We start from the raw sequence: 16,912 nt of genomic DNA on the forward strand, positions 1-16,912 counted from the left end.
AAAACACAAATCCCTGCAAACCCGAGAATAATAAAAAAAAAGAAGTGTAAACAAAAAGTGACATTTAGTTGAAGCTCAACAGTATCTGAAGGTGTCCTGGTGGCGATATAGGATGCTGACCATGTGGTCATTTACTTTCAGGCAAACATATTCATCCTTTGTCATCATCTTCGTTCCCTGTGAGTTATGTCTTCCCTCTGATAAAAGCTAAGAACATGAAAAAATTTAAACACACCTGAAAAAACAAACAAACAAAAACACACACTTGCTAATCAATGGAGGCATGTGGGACTTTGGTAAAAAACAAACAAACATTTATTTGCCAACAAGAAAATGACTGCAGACAAGATTCACAACATGTGAAGATTATAGTGAGGCAGTGGGAAGAGTCATCAATGCAGTTCAGAGTTTTAACAAGAAATCTACCAGTGACTCAATCATAGGACTGGAATGGCCCTGCAGTTTTAACAGGGGAAAACTGGGAAGAAATGTCTACTGTTCAAATGTGTAACACTGGCAGACTCAGCAGATACTTCTCCAATCAAACATCTGTTCTGTGTTTGCAGTAATCTTTTTTCCTCTTGGGCATTGTTTTTCTCCCTTTTCTGAAGAAATCCACTTTGATTTGATGGTGGAAAACAATAACATATAAAACACCTAATGGCTGGTGCAAGCCTTCTATAGGTATTGTATTTGCGAGTGTCTGTCTGGTGTTTTTTTTTGGCTCATATTCAAGAATCCAGCAGGCCTTCGAGCCAGCTGTGGTCAAGTTTCTTCACCCTCCTTAGTTCCCTAACCTGAGCTTTTGTTAACGCAGGGGCAGCACACTCCAGCGCGCTCAAAGAGGCCTTCTCTGGTGTCAAGGATCTGGATTCCATTTCCCCATCTGAAACCTCTTCCTCATTCTCGCTCTCCATTTCCTCTTCTGGTTGTTTATTTTCCTCTCTGAGGCAGCGAAAGAACACATGGAAAAACAGCGTTACCATGACTCTGCACATATTCAAATGAAAAAGAAAGCTTTTCTTTTTTCTTGTTCTGGCTTTTAAACTGCTGAATCACACGAAACTCGGCTGCAGCAGTCTTTTGTCAAATAACATTGATATTTATATACGTGCAGTAGTGAAATTAGGTTATCAGACATCTGGTTTCCCCAAACCGAACAAGGTAAAAACAAAGAGCCATAGTGGTTCTAGTCTTTGATTTTTTTTTTTTAATCTTTTATATTGAACATGTTAATGACAAACAGATCAGTAATCATGCTGTGTTTCTGAATCAGGACCAAAGACTTTCACACTAGTCGACTGACCTGCTATCTGTGACGGAGATGAGCAGAGACTGTACAAACATGGAGCAAAGGAAAGAGGTGGAGGGCAGGACGTGGGCCGGGGTCTGCAGAAGCTGTTAGAAAGACAATTCTCATCAAATACAAGCATGTTTCTGTGGGGGAAAAGTTGTACTTCAATGCTTATGTGCAACCCAAACTGAATACAGCCAAACTGCCCACCTCTTTGATGGCAACGGAGCTCCGAGGCAGAGCTATTCTCTCAGCAGACGGGCTGCTCACTAGCTCCAGATTTTCCTGTTGCTGATGCCGATGTTTCCCCAGCAACAGGTAGAATGGTGTCATGGTGATACCGTCATCAATAACAAGCTTGAAGGGGGTGAGAAAAAAATAAATAAATAAATCAGTGGTGTGAAAAACTTAAAGCATTTCACAAAAAGAAGAACAACAACCAGTTAAATCAGGATGCTTAGAGGTTGATGTTGACCCTTGATTTAATCGAACTCTAATGAGGGAGACCATAAGGCTGAGAGAAACTGAGAGGGTATGTTGGGATACTTTGTACTCTTTCTTCCCAATTTGAACAGAGCAAAGGCAGCTTGAATCCACAGTTGACTAGTTTACTAGACAGATTTAGTACCTCTTACCAGATCCTGAAACTTTAGACGTGCATAGTGGACTGCATTTGAATCTCTGTGGTCTCTCCACAAGGAAACATCATTCCTGCTGCAACTTTATCAGTTTCCACAAGTTTCGGACAACTTTTGGAAAAGTAGAACATATTGTACCAACATGTATGATATGTTAGAAGTTAAAATGTTTTGAGGGCACACTTTCTTCCTCTATATTGTGGTTTATAATAAGCTTTTTCTTTTTTTAACCCCATTCAGACCCCCAATTTCTAACTTTGGGGAAATATTTGACCTGTAAGCCTGGTGATCTGCATTAAAAAGGCAGGTTTACACCCCTGTGCGTTAAATTAAATGAATCAAGTCCCTTTCTGTACAAATTTAATTTTCCAAACACACCAGTTAATGTTGTCCTGTCTGCCGGACGTCTAACCTTCATCCACAATGCAGACCAAAAGCAGCAATGTTACACACATTATTTCCATAAAGTGCAAAAACATTGGGATGACACAGATTATTAACGATGAATAGAAAAAAAAAGCCAAATTAGGTTAATGAAGTCTGCAATCATGACTTCCACTAAAAATCTAACATGTGTTCTACATGACAAAGTGTTCCACTTTTCTGAGCCTGGATTCCAGATGTCTCAATGAATTGCAGCAATCCATTTGGCTTTCTGCTCTTCGCTTTTTGTAAGTTTGTAAAAAGAAAACTCAACCTCTTTCTCAATACGTTTGTATAATTGTTGTATAACAGCCGTTCCCCATTTTAGACAGGTTTTACGTGTTTGAGCATTGGAAACTGCTGTCTTTTTTTTATAACCGAGTCGAGTTACATATCCGATGACATCACGTGCAAACCTTACCTGTTTACTGGAAGCCATTAGCTTGTCCTCCTCTGCTTTGGTGGTAAACGTCAGTAGGTTCTGCAAAGGAGTCAGAATTAAAAAAGTTACTGAGCATTAGTCCTACAAAATCCAGATTTTTTCTTTCTTTCCCAAGAAATTATATTAAATGGAAAACCCCTTGACTCGAATGAAGTGACCCATACTAGGTTGCAGTAACGTTTGGATTATCTTCTCTCCAGAGAGAAGATAATTTCTTTAAACTAAAAATAATAATTATTTGTCCAAATTTAGCTCTTCAATAAAAGGTTAAGAAAAATAATTCTTCATGATTCATCAGTAACAATCACGGCACCGTAAAAATAGAAAAAGTATGAACATACTAAAAAAATACCAGAGTATCCCTTAAATAAGGGATTATGACAAAAGTGTTTGCACAAAAAGCCCCTGGAACTTTGTTTTTGAGAATGTTAACGCTGGTAATGCTTTTGGAAATGAGCTTAAGTGTCAACTTAAGGTGACAAGTTGTCTACTTGAACGCTAAATAAATCAATAAAGCACTGGGAGAAGCTGCATCCAGGGTTCCTACAGGTTTCTTCAAGTCAAATTTAAGTCTTTTTAAGACCATTTATAAAAAAAAAATAATACCCATTTCACAGCCTATTTCACAGACCTACCGGCAAAGAAAAACTTTTTTTTTTTTTTTTTTAATTTGTTCATTTATTTCTCAAACAAATGAAAGTGTGGACTGTGTAAAGCATTGATGAAACATTGCAGCATAGTAGCAGTAAACGCTACAACACCACAGCACAGACACAGACAACAAGCCAAACAGAGGTGTGAAAAATCAAAGAAAATTTCAGCAGACCACAAAAAAGTTTAACTGACACAGTTAAAGACATGGTAGGTAATCCTGTTCAGAAACACATTTTGTAATACTGGGTGAAATGGTCCGTCTATCCTGAGAGAAATCTATACAAGATGTATTTAGAAAAAGGGACGAAAATAATCAGACCTCTGTGGCAGCTGCAGGACTGAGAAAAAGCTGACTACAAAAAAACAATCAGATGCCTCTGCTTTCTGCCTACGCCCCCCTCTGTCGGCTCCCTGCTCCATGTGCGCATGCGGTTCTCCCGGCTTTGGATGAAGCACTGACGGAATGGGGAGGGGGGGGCGGGGTGGAGCTTAGAGGAGGGGACACTTTCGAATCTTGCTAGCGCTCTAGGATTACCTACCATAGCTTTAAGTTGTTTTTTAACATTGGTTATGTTAGCTAGCTACTTATTCCATGCTGGGAACATGGGGAGTAGAGAGAACAATAAATAATGAAAATGAACTAAAAAAATTTGTCGTTTCGTTGAGGCTCTCATCGAACATAAGAACGAACGGTGATTTGTTTACCTTGGACACCAGTTCCTCTTTAATATACACAGCTAAACAAAACTTGGCCATGTACGCCAGGCTAAGTAATTGTGGCAGCGATGTCGGAATCGGGGAACATGCATTTAAACAACTCTGAAATACCCTCGTTTCCATTATATGAATGGTGTTTGGCGATTGTGTTAGGAGTCCACAACACCTCTGCTTTCATGGTTGGTGTGGACCCAAAAGCTGTTCGCAGATCTACTCGAGTTGCGGTGACAGTCGTAACTGGAGGGGCTGTACTAGCAGTTGGCTGGTTAACGTTATCTGCTAGCTCAGATACATTAATAGCTAACTGGCTAGCGTTGGCCGGTTGAAACACCCCGGCGATGGAAGGAGTTTGATCCTTCGCTTCGATATTATTCATTTGCTTGTAGGACTTGGCGTGAGACTCTAAAGCCTTCAAGCCCATGGTACCAAGCTGAATCCTTGTTGCTGTGGTCTGTGTCAGTGCTGTAGCAATGTGATCGGACCCGGGGCAGAGCGGTAGCGTTCTCAATGATTGGTTCCGCCACTCTTCATTTAGGCAACGTTATTTAGGCTTTTCAAAATATTAATAGCCTAGTTGACAAATGAAACGTTTGAGGAGAATGTGATACGGAGAAGTTACTGCACAAATTTTAAGACCCAGATATCAAAATTCAAGACTTTTTCAAGTCTTTTTAAGGTATTATTTCCAAATTCATAAATTCAATGCTTTTAAGACTTTTTAAGACCCCGCGGGAACCCTGTGCATCCTAGAATCAGAGATGGTGCCCACTTACGATAATTGCCCGGCTTCTTTGAGAGGTTTGCCTCTGAACAGCATCTCTGCATGAACCTCTATGGACTAATCCTGTCAAACCCGATGCAATTTATGCACGCAACTATTTAAAAACTTCAGCTGGCGTTTGAGTGATTTTATCGTTTTTGTCATGATTTTCAAGAAACGCAAACAATGAATTTTGTACTTCTTTAAACCAACCTTTCCCATCAATGAAAAACACTACTGCTAGTTTTCATCCTCAATGTAAAAGGCAGATTTTTCAGGTTACATCCTGTGACAGTTAAATATGAAACATATGATGCGAGTGCATCTCTTGGCAGTGATGTTTACCATGTACTGTGTGAGGAAGTATAGCTGGGAGCGGTTGAGCCACTGGCTGCTCTCCTCACAGCTCTCCAGCATCACCTCCCTCGGGGCGAAGACCGCGTGAGTAACCTTCCCCGGGCACACAGCCTTATGGGAAAACAGCGGCCGAGGCTCGCTGGGTTTGAACACAAACACTGAAAACAGAGGGTGGAAAAACAAGTAACAAAACACGGGGACGTTATTTTCTAAAGTTCAAGTGAGGAACTTCATTTGTTGAACAGGCAGCGGCTCTATATTTCTAACAGTTGTATTCTAACAGTACAATATGATAATTGCTGTGACTGAGCCACTGACACGACAGTGGAGCTAAGATTTGCCAAATCCCTTTTCAGTTATGGATCTGAATCAGGGAGTTAATGAGGCTACCGGGAATACACTGCTGCAGAAAAGATATCCAAATGAAAATAAGATGGAAGTCTTCGATCTGATTTTAGACATTTCTAGGATGTTATTAAGTTCCAGTCAGGTAAGATTTTCAGAAACCGATTGTAAAATTGTAATCTAAAGTAGTTGGAGATAAGATGTGAACTTAGAAATGCCCGAGCTTGGACTACAGTACAAAGCTTACAGTCAGTGGATCCAGCTTGAAAGCAGAAGGCAGCTATGTTCTCAGAGAGGGGGTCAGCCAGCAGCAAACTGACGTCCATGGAGGTGCTCCACTCCACTGCCACACAGGAATAGGAAGAAAGACATGCTTTTCTAAGTATGAACAAAACTTAAATAACAGCTTAATTTAATATATGCAGCTGGAAAAATTCGAACAGGAAAATGTGCGCAGTGGCTGGATTTTCTTCATTTGGTCTGTTTGCCAACACGGTGAATTTGAAACGAAGCATCTGTTAGAATTACAGACTCCGTTTTAATTCAGCTGAATTAACAAAAACAGTTGCTTACAAATTATAACTATTTTCTACATAGACTTTCATTTATTTCTAATAGCTTAAGATAATAAGATTAAGATAAGATAATGTTTTTAATACTTTGATGCAATTTTTTTTTACAGTCAAAGACTTCTGCTTTCAGTAAGTGAAAAGCATCTCGAGTCGGGTCGAGGTCACGACACTGAGCTCAGCTCGGTCAGGACAATGATTGCCATTTAATCTGTTTGCCTTTTGATTTGTATCATTATCAATTTGTATTGTAAAAGGCAAGAAAATTAATTCCGGTACTTTTTTTTTTTTTTTTTTTTTAAACTCGTACATGTCCATGTCACACTACTGCCCCCACTATTTTTAAAGAATGTTAGATGCTTTTGATTGTGACTCCTTCCTTCTTCCCCCTCCAATCTCTATTTTCCCCATTATCTTGGTACAAGTTATTCTTGCTTTCATGACTTATTGTCCCAGAACTGAACAGGATGTTCACTGTCAAAGTCTTACAGGGACCTTCTGTCCTTTGGTGTTTAAACTGGTTTGCATATTCAATTACGACTTGATTATTTTTATTTCAAATCCATTGTGGTGGAGGAAAGGCAACATTTAAAAAAGTTGTTTCACAGTCTAGATACTTCACGAAGTTGAAAAATGTCTTACAGGAGCAGGTGAGGAGGTTCCAGCAGCAGAGCAGCTGACTGGCAGTGGAACCAAGCAGATACTTGGAACAGCTTACTCGCCCAAAACAAAGATCCCTGATGGAGGACAAAAAAAAATTTAAATTAACGTCCTTTTGTTTTCATGTCAGGGAAGAATTACCAAGTGTACCCTCAATCAACCAGAACCTTGCATCAAACATGTTTTTCAGGACAATCTTTTGAAAGCCTTTGTCAGAACATAAAAGCAGCTGCTGAACTCTCGCTAAGAACCAAAAGCTGAGAAATTTGTTATCTGGGGGGAAAAAATAAATAAATAAAATAATAATAATAATTTAAAAAAATAAAATAAAATAAAAAACCAATAGAGGTCAGCTTTCAGAATTTAAAACCTGCCCCCTATACATTATTTCAAGTCTTGATAAAAAAAGAAAGGAGAAAAAAAATTTAAAAAAAGTTAAACTATTCTTTCTAAAAATGACTGCACCTTTATTATCGGGCCTCAGCCAGGGAAAGCAAAGATTCATTTCTTCATTACATGTAAAAAGTGTGGAGTTAGCACTTGAAGTTCAAACAACTGACCCAACTCCCCACATCTATAGGCAGCAGTTATGTAAGGGACATCACCCAGCTGTCAAAACAGCTGACCATTAACATTCCTGTTTCCCCCTGTCAACTTTGAAGTGTTGTTACTCTAAAGTCTTATTCAGAGCCAAAATTATATAAAAAAAAGCTCCATTCAATTGAGGTTCTCCGAGTATGACTCAGTGTTTGGAGAGAATCAGCTCATCTGCTGTCCTGTCATACTTGCATTCGTGCAGGGGGGGAAACACCAATAATGTTCATCTCCAGCAGTCGCCACCACCGCTTTTCACTTTCGCACAATCAAAACAAGTTTCTCAATATTTAAGTTTACCGAAAGAGGGAACCTCCTGCTTTTTTCCTTTTAGCGTGACTTGTAAAGTTCCTCTTGTTTTCCTTTCAAATATGCCAAAAGCTGACTCGAGTGTTTTGGGATTGCTTTAGAAAAGTGTAGAAACTAGCAACAGTAGTTTTGTGTCCTCAGTGACCTGAGGGCTCTTTGTGAGGGGAGAAACATCTGCCAACATTTCTGAGACTCCAGCAACATTGCGAAACTGCAGCCTGTCCTCGTGTTCGAGTGGCTGTCAGGCAGGACTTCTTTTGCATGGCTGGCTTGTTGTGAGGAACAAAACTCCAAACTTCAGTCAGAAAAGGTTATTTAACTGTTCAAGAACGTCTATCCCTCATGACCCTTGACAGCAAACAGCCGTTCTCAAAAAAAGCTAATTGTGTGCGTGTGTTTGCACGCACCAGTGTCCATACTGTGCTTTGTTAGTTTTATTATTTTCTTTTGGTGCTGGGTCTCGTTATACCTTTTTTCCCCCTTGCAGGAGAAACGGTAAAATAGCCCCCAAACAGTAATGAAATGGTATTGTTGCGTAGATAACCTGAAGATGCAGAGTCACTGTTCCAAAATAACTTCCTCTTCCCTGAACATGAGGTCTTTTGTCTGAGCATTTTGTAACATAGAAAACATGAAAAAGCAGAGTCACTGTTCCAAAATAACTTCCTCTTCACAAGAAGCTGCTCAGGAAAAAATATGATCAGCTTTAACTGAATATCAAGCATGTAACAAGCCACGTGATGTTCCTTTTTAGTAACCAACAATGCTGAAAACTAAATAGTTGTGCATGTAACTGCCCTGACCTGATAGCTCCTGGTGGTTGGGACAGAGTTGCCAGGAGCTCCCAAGAGGTAGGACTCCACACGGTGACCACTTCCTGAAAGCTGACGGACAGCAGAGAGCCATCAGCTGAGAAACAGCAGCATTCCGGTACCAGGTTGTGATATGCTCCGACGAAATCACATGACCAGGAAGGACCTTCATCTGCCAGCACATACAAAAGAAAAAAGGGAGAGATGGATTATGAAGAAACAGCCCAATTTGTATAAAACCTTTAAAGTGGTTTGTTTTGGTAAAATGCTGCAGGTAGAGCCTGACGCCAACACAATGATTCCTGCTCACTACCTTCATTTAACAATGCAAAGTCATGCACTCAGACTACAAGCAGACACCGCATGCTGATGATGGCCGGACATTATGATATGCAGTTAAGATGCTCAAAGAGAAAATCAGAATTAAAGAGAATATTGCACATTTCCAATTACCAAGAAGCTATCTGATCTATTTGAACTAATGATTGAATGACCAAGATGCACCAATCTTACTAGCTGTGGTATTTTTTGGTTACCACTTTAACTCATACAGCTTGTATTTGGTTGCCATGTTTTCATGGTTTTGAAATGTATGCTTTAACATTGGGAAAAAGAATACCACATTTTATGTTTAAAGACAGTTGCAAGTTATCCACTCAAATCATGAAATGCTATAAAGTGATCGCAGCAACTGGTCAGCGGAAAGTCAGCCCTGTGGTCCACTACAGCATGTGACGCTTAGCTGACTGCTTACCCTCTGTGTGGGCCGGTGCGTCCAGCTGCCAGGCTTTGAAGTGTCCGTCTTTGCTGGTGGAGACCACCATGCTGGTCTGGCTGCTGGCTGCCTGGTCAAAGCCCATGGCTGTAATCTGCGCCTCGTGGGGAGCCGAGATGGTCGTGTTCAGCACAAAACTGCATGTTTCAGGGTTGTGGTTGAAGATCAAGGATAAAAAAACCAAAAACATTACTGAACTATTTCCAATTTATTGAGGAAAAAAAAACAAACAAAAAAAAAAAAAAACTATAAAAGCTGAGAAGTCCTTACCTCTGTGTTTCTTCATCAAATGCCCAAAGTTTCAAACTAAGCTCCAGCTCAGCAGCTTTGGGTTTTCTTTCTTCCACTGTTGCCAACCAGGTACCAGAGCCATCAAATGCTGCTTTGACCACCTCAAACTGCTCCAGGCCCAATTCATGAATGTACTCCTGCTGCACTATGTCTAGCTGTGGGGAACCGCAGAGATGAAAGACATTAGAATGGATTTAGAAATCTCATTCCCACACAAGCCTTATCAGTACATTTTTAGCAAATGAACCCAACAACTAAGTTAAAGGTTAACAGATTGACTTCTCTGGATAACGTGCCATCTTTAGAGTCTTACGTTGTACAACAGTTTGTCTCTTTGAAGGGAGTAAAACTGAAGATGCCCCGGTTTTCCATTTAGCACCAAAGCTTTGCTGCGTGGGTCCACCATCAAGTCCGTCTTGGCATTTTCACCTACAGCAGCACAGAAGAAAGCTGAGTAAACTGACAACCTTGAACCTCCTCTTTTATTGAAAGTCATAATGAAAGAGTGAAACATCCACCTACAAAAAAAACAAACAAACAAAAAAATACACTTTTGACACTTAAATTCATCTGGACATTGACCAAAAAAAAAAAAAAAAAAAGTAAAAAGTAAAATATTAACTTTAGAAATTACACAAAATATTTGTAAATGGGGCCATTCATTTTGACTGCACAATAATCACAACCTTCACATAAAGTTTTGATATTTTGCCAGTGTTTGTTAACACTTTTTTGGCAAACTTAAATAATTCTCATATCATCAGTGTTAAGAATGAAATGGCGAAGCTGAAATGCTGATGGCTTCCTCTTGTATAATAAAGAGTTCTCAGAAGTCTAAAGGTTATTCAGAAGACATACAGTCGGTTTACAGTTTATAAGCTCATATAGCATGTTTATGATCACAATCTGCCGTTTCCACATACAGTCTGCTCTCACCTTTGACCAGGCCCTGGATGACAGCAGATACCTTAACGCAGCTCTGGATGATTGTGATTTCTAAATGAGATAGAAAGAGAAGTCAGTTACTCCCACAGCCTTTCATTAAAAGGAAAATCTCAAATCATTCTATGGACATTTTTCACACATGCACTCATAACTGCAAATAATGTAGGAAATAGATTTCTGTTAATGATAAATTAAATGTGGCTGCAGTGGGTGCTGCCTTCAAAAACTGTTAGAAATCAAATGTACACTATATTTGCACCATTTGTCATAATTGTAAGAGTAATTGTGAGTAATTCTATTTAATATTGTTTTGCCATTTAGGTTAGAGGTTCTTACTGTTGTCACTGTGGGAGGTGCAGAACAGTGCTCCATCAGGTGACACACTTATGTGTGTGATGGCAGCACCCAGGCGGGGCAGGAAGTCCCGCTGGTTCTCTTGTTTGTATCGCCACTGAACAAGCACAGACTCCACTCCTCCACTCAGCAAGTTGGTACCTGATAAAACACAACATCCACAGATACAGCGGCGGGAAGGTGTTTACCCTTAAATCTGGTATAATATGAGCTTGATTTGTGAGAAAGAAATTGATAAACATTTTTTAAGAGAATGATTTTTCTATAAGACAGGTAGACACTTAGCTTACTTTAGGAAATAGACTTAAAGGGATAGTTCGCCTCTTTTGACATGAAGCTGTATGACATCCCATATTAGCAATATCATTTATGAACATTGACTTACCCCCCCGCTGCGTCCTGTGAGCCGAGTTCCAGCCTCGTTTTGGTGTTGACGAAGGTAGTCCGGCTAGTAAGCAGGGGCTTAAAAAATAAAGCGTTTTGCTCCAGAAAAAGTCAGACCTCACATCGCTTGGCGCTGTTTTCTCTCTCCCTTCGTCTCACTACGGGCTGTGTAGACCGTGCAGACCGAAGTGCAGACCGAGCAGTCCCCTGCTTCCGAGCAGTAAACACCGTAACAGGTGCGGCTGTCGGCAGGTGGTTCATTGATATGAAGGTAGAGAAAACAGCACCAAGCGATTGTGAGGTCTGACTTTTTCTGGATGAACGATTTTGTGATGCAAATGTATTACTCATTTGAACGCATATTGTTTTGAGAAGCAAAACTCTTTATTTTTTAAGCCCCAGCCAACTAGCCAGACTACCTTCGTCAACGCCAATACGAGGCCGGAACACGGCCTTCAGGACGCAGCGGGGGGTAAGTCAAATTTAATAAATGATATTGCTAATATGGGATGTCATACAGCTTCATGTCAAAAGAGGCGAACTATCACTTTAATTTCATTACTTAATTGGACAGAACATGAGAAAATTTAAAAAAAACAAAAAAAAAAACATCTGCAGTACCTTCTGGAGTGAAGCGCAGTGAACTCACAGCACTGTGGTGCCAGTGCAGGGTGGAGTATGTGTACTCTCTGTTGTGGTTAAAATTTCTCCTGAAGGAACATTTTAGAAATAAGTTTTTCCACACTTCACGGATTACCCCAAAAACAATCCAAATGTCCAAAATAATGCTTAAAAAAAAAACAAAAAAACAAAAACAAGCTTACACAAGAAACTGAGCTTAAGATGACTCACCACAGCCGAATTTTGCCATCTTCATGACCTGTGGCAATGCAGTCATCCTTTGGGTGACAGGCAAGGCATGTTAAGGTGTTCTTGCCTCCCTTCCTGTTGTCTTCTTTGAGAGAGAACCTATCAGCCCACAGGAGGACCCATGTTTGGTGTTACAGAACATAACTGTAGTTTTGTAGGTAAAACTGGAAACGTGAGCATTGTGGATTAAATGATTCATGACCCCTATCACCTACTGCTCAACAACTGATGAGAGTCCTGGAGTTGTATTGTCTTACTAATTTCCAACAACTTTTCATATAAAATAACTATCAGACAATGCAATTTATATTGAGATAGTCTGATACTACACTGGATAAACCTAAACTATTAAGCTGGGCAAGTGTGTTTATTTCTCCCAACTCATTCCCAGCCTGGCCTCTCGTTTTCCTCCTTTGTTTTTAAGTAACTCTGAGCTGCAGTCTCACAAATTGTGGGCAATATAGCAGTTTAGCCTACGTATTTGTTTTTCTTTTTAAAAAGCAATTAACATTAAATGTGTTGGATAAACTGTGAGTGTTGCCAGAAGAGCACCCTCTTTTCTTCCCTCACTTCTGCAGAGCAGCTGCAGGGTGACTGCAACTGTGAGCCGTGCATGCACTACAAACCATTAACTCTAAGTGTAACTGGAAACAATTCTGTATTCTAAATAATTTAGATTCTAGCCTTGCAGGCTACAATGAACCATGAAGCCTGCAAGACTTCATGGTACATTCAAGTACATCTAATATCCCCGTATGGGGGGGAGGGGGTGTTGGAGGAGTAAGAGGGTGGGGTGGGTGGGGGATTTGTGGGAAAATAATTATTTAAAAGGACATGCAATATGAAGAAAGACAATTTATGTTTGTATTATTTGAATGTCCTTTGAAAATAAATAAAAAGATATTAAAAAAAAAAAAAAAAAAAAAGTACATCTAATAGAGCTAAACTTAATTTCTTTAAAATAAGAATTGTTTACAACTAAAATGTCTTCCATTGTATTGGAGTTCATAAAACTGTCATGTCTTAAACAGCCTTTTCATTTCAAAGCAATGTTTAAAGACAATTAAATACAGGACATCATTCTTTAACCTGTCGCCCTGCCCTGATAACTACACTCCTGGTCTCAAAAAAAGCACCTAAAGCCCCTCGCCCCCATCGGATAATTCATTTAGAGGTGAAAAACAACATGAGTGAACCTGTATGACTTCTTCTTCTTGAAAAAGTAGATTTCCAGCTGCGTACCTTTGGCTGAAACAAGGTATTCACCCTGTGAAAAGGAGAGTTGGTGATTTTAATGCACATTAGAAGAATGACCAAAGATCCAGATTTGAATAAAGACAGACATATACAAAGTGCAGCTTGTACAGTCATCTACCAAACAGAAGGACACTCCTAACACAAAACGTGCATCAATGACAGAAGCGGTGACATGCGTACCTGTCTACCGAAGGAGATGGCTGCTGGGTTGGAGCTGACGTTGCTGAGCACAGCAGACAGTTCTCTAGCCTCCACCAGCTGATCCCCACACTGCGGCAGATGTACGGCAACCAGCTGGAACAACTCTGTACAAACAATGTCAAACGTAAGCCTGTTAGCCATCCTTACCCAGTGACCTCTGGTCCAGTTTCTCCTTCCAACATTGTTAAACATTCAAAACAGACAATGTAAATCTTCATGTATGCAGATACTGGATACAACAATCCTATCATTTGACATGGAGACACTGGAATGTAGAGGTTTAAAGCAATGCACGAAGCAATTTTCTAATTTATGAACATACAAAATCATGGCATTAAAATAATCTCAAAACATAAGCCTGAATATTACCTACTCAGCATTAACACATCATAAGTTCTCAGTCTGGCCTGTTCCAGTATCATTAATTACACACAGTGTATCATTTGACATTAAACCCAACAACGACTACAACTAGAGGACAATTCAAACCTACCAGATCTTTTGTCATTTTGCATGGGGGTAACAATAAAGATGACACCTTCATGGTTTGCAGATGCATACAGCGAGTAAATCGGGTATCCGATGACATAAGTCTGAAAGAGATCAAACAGCCTTCACATGTTTTGTAAAAAAAAGCATGCAGGCTTCTTTCTTACACTCATTCCTCCCTTCCCACTTGTCCTTAACAGCACGTTCCACTCAGAGCTGTGCGTTGCTCTCCACACAAAGAAGACACAAGGTATGGATATACAGACAAAAAGGAACAGGCACATGGGACTCTGCGCCATGAACTCATTACTCATCTTTGTGTTGAATTACCTTTTATTATGTGGCTACTTTAAGGGTAGCATGTCCCCCAAAGAACATTTAATGAAAGTTAACTTTTCGGCATGGCTTCTGGTGCTTGGTTGTAAGCAGCAATAATCAAGCCTTACCTTTATGAGAATGCCGTCTGTGAAGTCCCAAAGTCTGACAGTGCCATCTGTTGAACAGGAATAGACCTGCAGCCCAGAAAGAATGCATTACAACTTGTAACCTATTTTCAGTGAAGTAATAATTGAGCCATGGACAGCCACTTGAAACTGGTGTGCTGAACTGAACATATGGCATTACCATTTGTTCAGACATGCAGATATATACAATATGTATGTGCACACACCCATTTCTGTTAACTACCTATGGACAATCTTGAACATTAATGTGCAGCTTTATCTAGAATAACCGCACAACTGTACAGTGAATTGTAGTATTCTATTATAGACGGTACAGTGTGTAAAGTTACTGTTTCGTCTTCAGTTTTTATTAGTTGATTACTTACTATCGTTCTACTATTTAAATGTATTAACTGTTTGACTATTTGATTGATTTTTGTTAAGCGACTGCTGTAACATTCCAATGAATAAGATACTACATTCATTTAAATGAAGGATCAGCTTTATAAAGGCTTTCTTAAAATTTCTCGACAGCAAACACTCACACCAAATAAGCCAGTCACGGGCAAATCTTCCTATCCAGACAATTTAGATTAGTGTTTGAGGTAGTGGCATTTATGAATATGAACATTTAACATATGACTTATTTATTAAAATAATAACAAGCAAAAGCTCTGATTTTTAAAAGCACTGTTTTTTGGTGAGAAATGATTAGCATCATTCATTAAGCTTGAAATTGAGGAATTCATTGAATTCCAAAACAGACTGCTTTTACAGATGCATCTGAACTGATTACTTTAAAAATCAGCTTAATGGTCCAATCAGAATAAAAGTGCCTCGTGTAAACACCTTGACCAGAGCACACCGATCCACCTCAGCTCAGTCAGAATAAATCTTGAATCAGATCGAGGAGAGGTAAGAACCTTTAGATAACCTGATCAATAGGAAAATGTAACAACAAATACACTCTATCTGGCTGTTTCTCTCTGGATGGAACAAATATGTTCTTTCTCTGAACGGTCAAAACATGATGTGGTTTGGTGACAATGAGTTTTTTTTGGGGGGGTTGCCACCAAACAAACCGGGTTTGTGAACAGTTAAGTTCTTATAGGGGATCTGGTGACAATTAGCACTTAATAATATAATTGCCCTATAATTCAATTAAAACCACCTCTAAACTAAGAAGCAGTAGTTGGTGAGTTGTACTTATATTGATAAAAACCCTGTGTATCAAAAATAAACAGAAAGGAGCATGGTACACCCGACTTAAGACTGCATTCTTGGGTGTACTTGAATGGCTCGAAAGGCATCTTCATTCCAAGCAGCAGTAAAGTTTGGAGTGAGTGTGGAGAGAAAACAGTACCTGCAGGTGGTTGGAAGGTCTGAGCAGTACACCTGTTACCAGGTCGGTGTGTCCCCGCAGGTTATGGATACACTCCTCTGTGGAGGTGCTGAACACCCGCACACACTCTCCTGAAGCACACAACACGAACCTGCAAAAACACAAACCACCTCTTTCAAATTCAACTCATGACAGGGAGTGGGTTCTTGTCAGTAAGTAATGCACAGCCGTAGTTAAATTACAAATAACCGAGTGTCGCAGATATAAGACGAGATGGTGACATTAATCTGTAAACACCGGCATTGCTAAAGCAGTAAGCTGGTTGCTTGGGTAGCTAATGCTAACGGACAGCACTTGCTTTAGCTCTAATAACAAAATAAGAATCGCGAGAGTCTCTTCCAGCCAACAGTATCTATTGTCAGACTCAAAATACACACTAACCTTGAATCATTGCTTATGACGGGCTCCCTGAAGTTAATTTTACTGCCACCTCTGTGAACCACGCGGATATCCCCGTTTTCAACCATGTTTTTACCTGTAAACTTTGACCCCTGACCGCTGCCCTTTCTTCACCCAGAGCCAGATCATCTGCCGTTTATCGACCTCTATTGGACGGGAGTGGTACTGTACTATACTAAAATACGTTTGATAGAATAACGTTAGAAAAACATTACCCCAACCTTCAAAATCTCCTGGTTATAAGGGACCACACCATAATTAATCATATTTTGAATAAAATATTATTGTTGATGATATACAAACATGTTTCCAAATTAATTTTGAATGCTTCTTAAAATGTAAATCAAACTAGTTCAAATGCCAAATGTACAAAAATAACATAGAATGTTGTAACAAATACTATCTAAATTATTTTAGACTTTATGTTAATGTTAAATTTGATGTCAGCTTTACATAAAAAAAGTTGGGATATTGCAATGTTTACCACTGTGTGGCACCAGTGCTTCAGAGTTTGATAAATGAGGATAT

At 39.6% G+C, this 16,912-nt stretch overlaps 1 protein-coding gene across 1 annotated transcript; it reads right to left on the minus strand.

Annotated features, from left to right (window-relative positions):
• Positions 1–79: 79 nt before the first annotated feature.
• wdr75 (WD repeat domain 75) lies at positions 80–16,472 on the minus strand. Its single transcript, XM_075479170.1, has 21 exons — positions 16,367–16,472; positions 15,947–16,076; positions 14,587–14,652; positions 14,145–14,244; positions 13,631–13,755; positions 13,390–13,460; positions 12,176–12,292; positions 11,945–12,033; positions 10,922–11,080; positions 10,577–10,636; positions 9,954–10,069; positions 9,620–9,795; positions 9,329–9,486; positions 8,566–8,746; positions 6,842–6,936; positions 5,878–5,973; positions 5,274–5,443; positions 2,777–2,836; positions 1,505–1,651; positions 1,307–1,398; positions 80–945 (listed from the first exon to the last, which is right to left on the minus strand). The coding sequence occupies exons 1-21, from the start codon at positions 16,450–16,452 to the stop codon at positions 732–734; spliced, it is 2,508 nt and encodes an 835-aa protein (XP_075335285.1). The 5' UTR covers positions 16,453–16,472; the 3' UTR covers positions 80–731.
• Positions 16,473–16,912: the final 440 nt, after the last annotated feature.

Source organism: Odontesthes bonariensis, chromosome 12, assembly GCF_027942865.1.
Source record: "Odontesthes bonariensis isolate fOdoBon6 chromosome 12, fOdoBon6.hap1, whole genome shotgun sequence".
NCBI lineage: Eukaryota > Metazoa > Chordata > Actinopteri > Atheriniformes > Atherinopsidae > Odontesthes > Odontesthes bonariensis.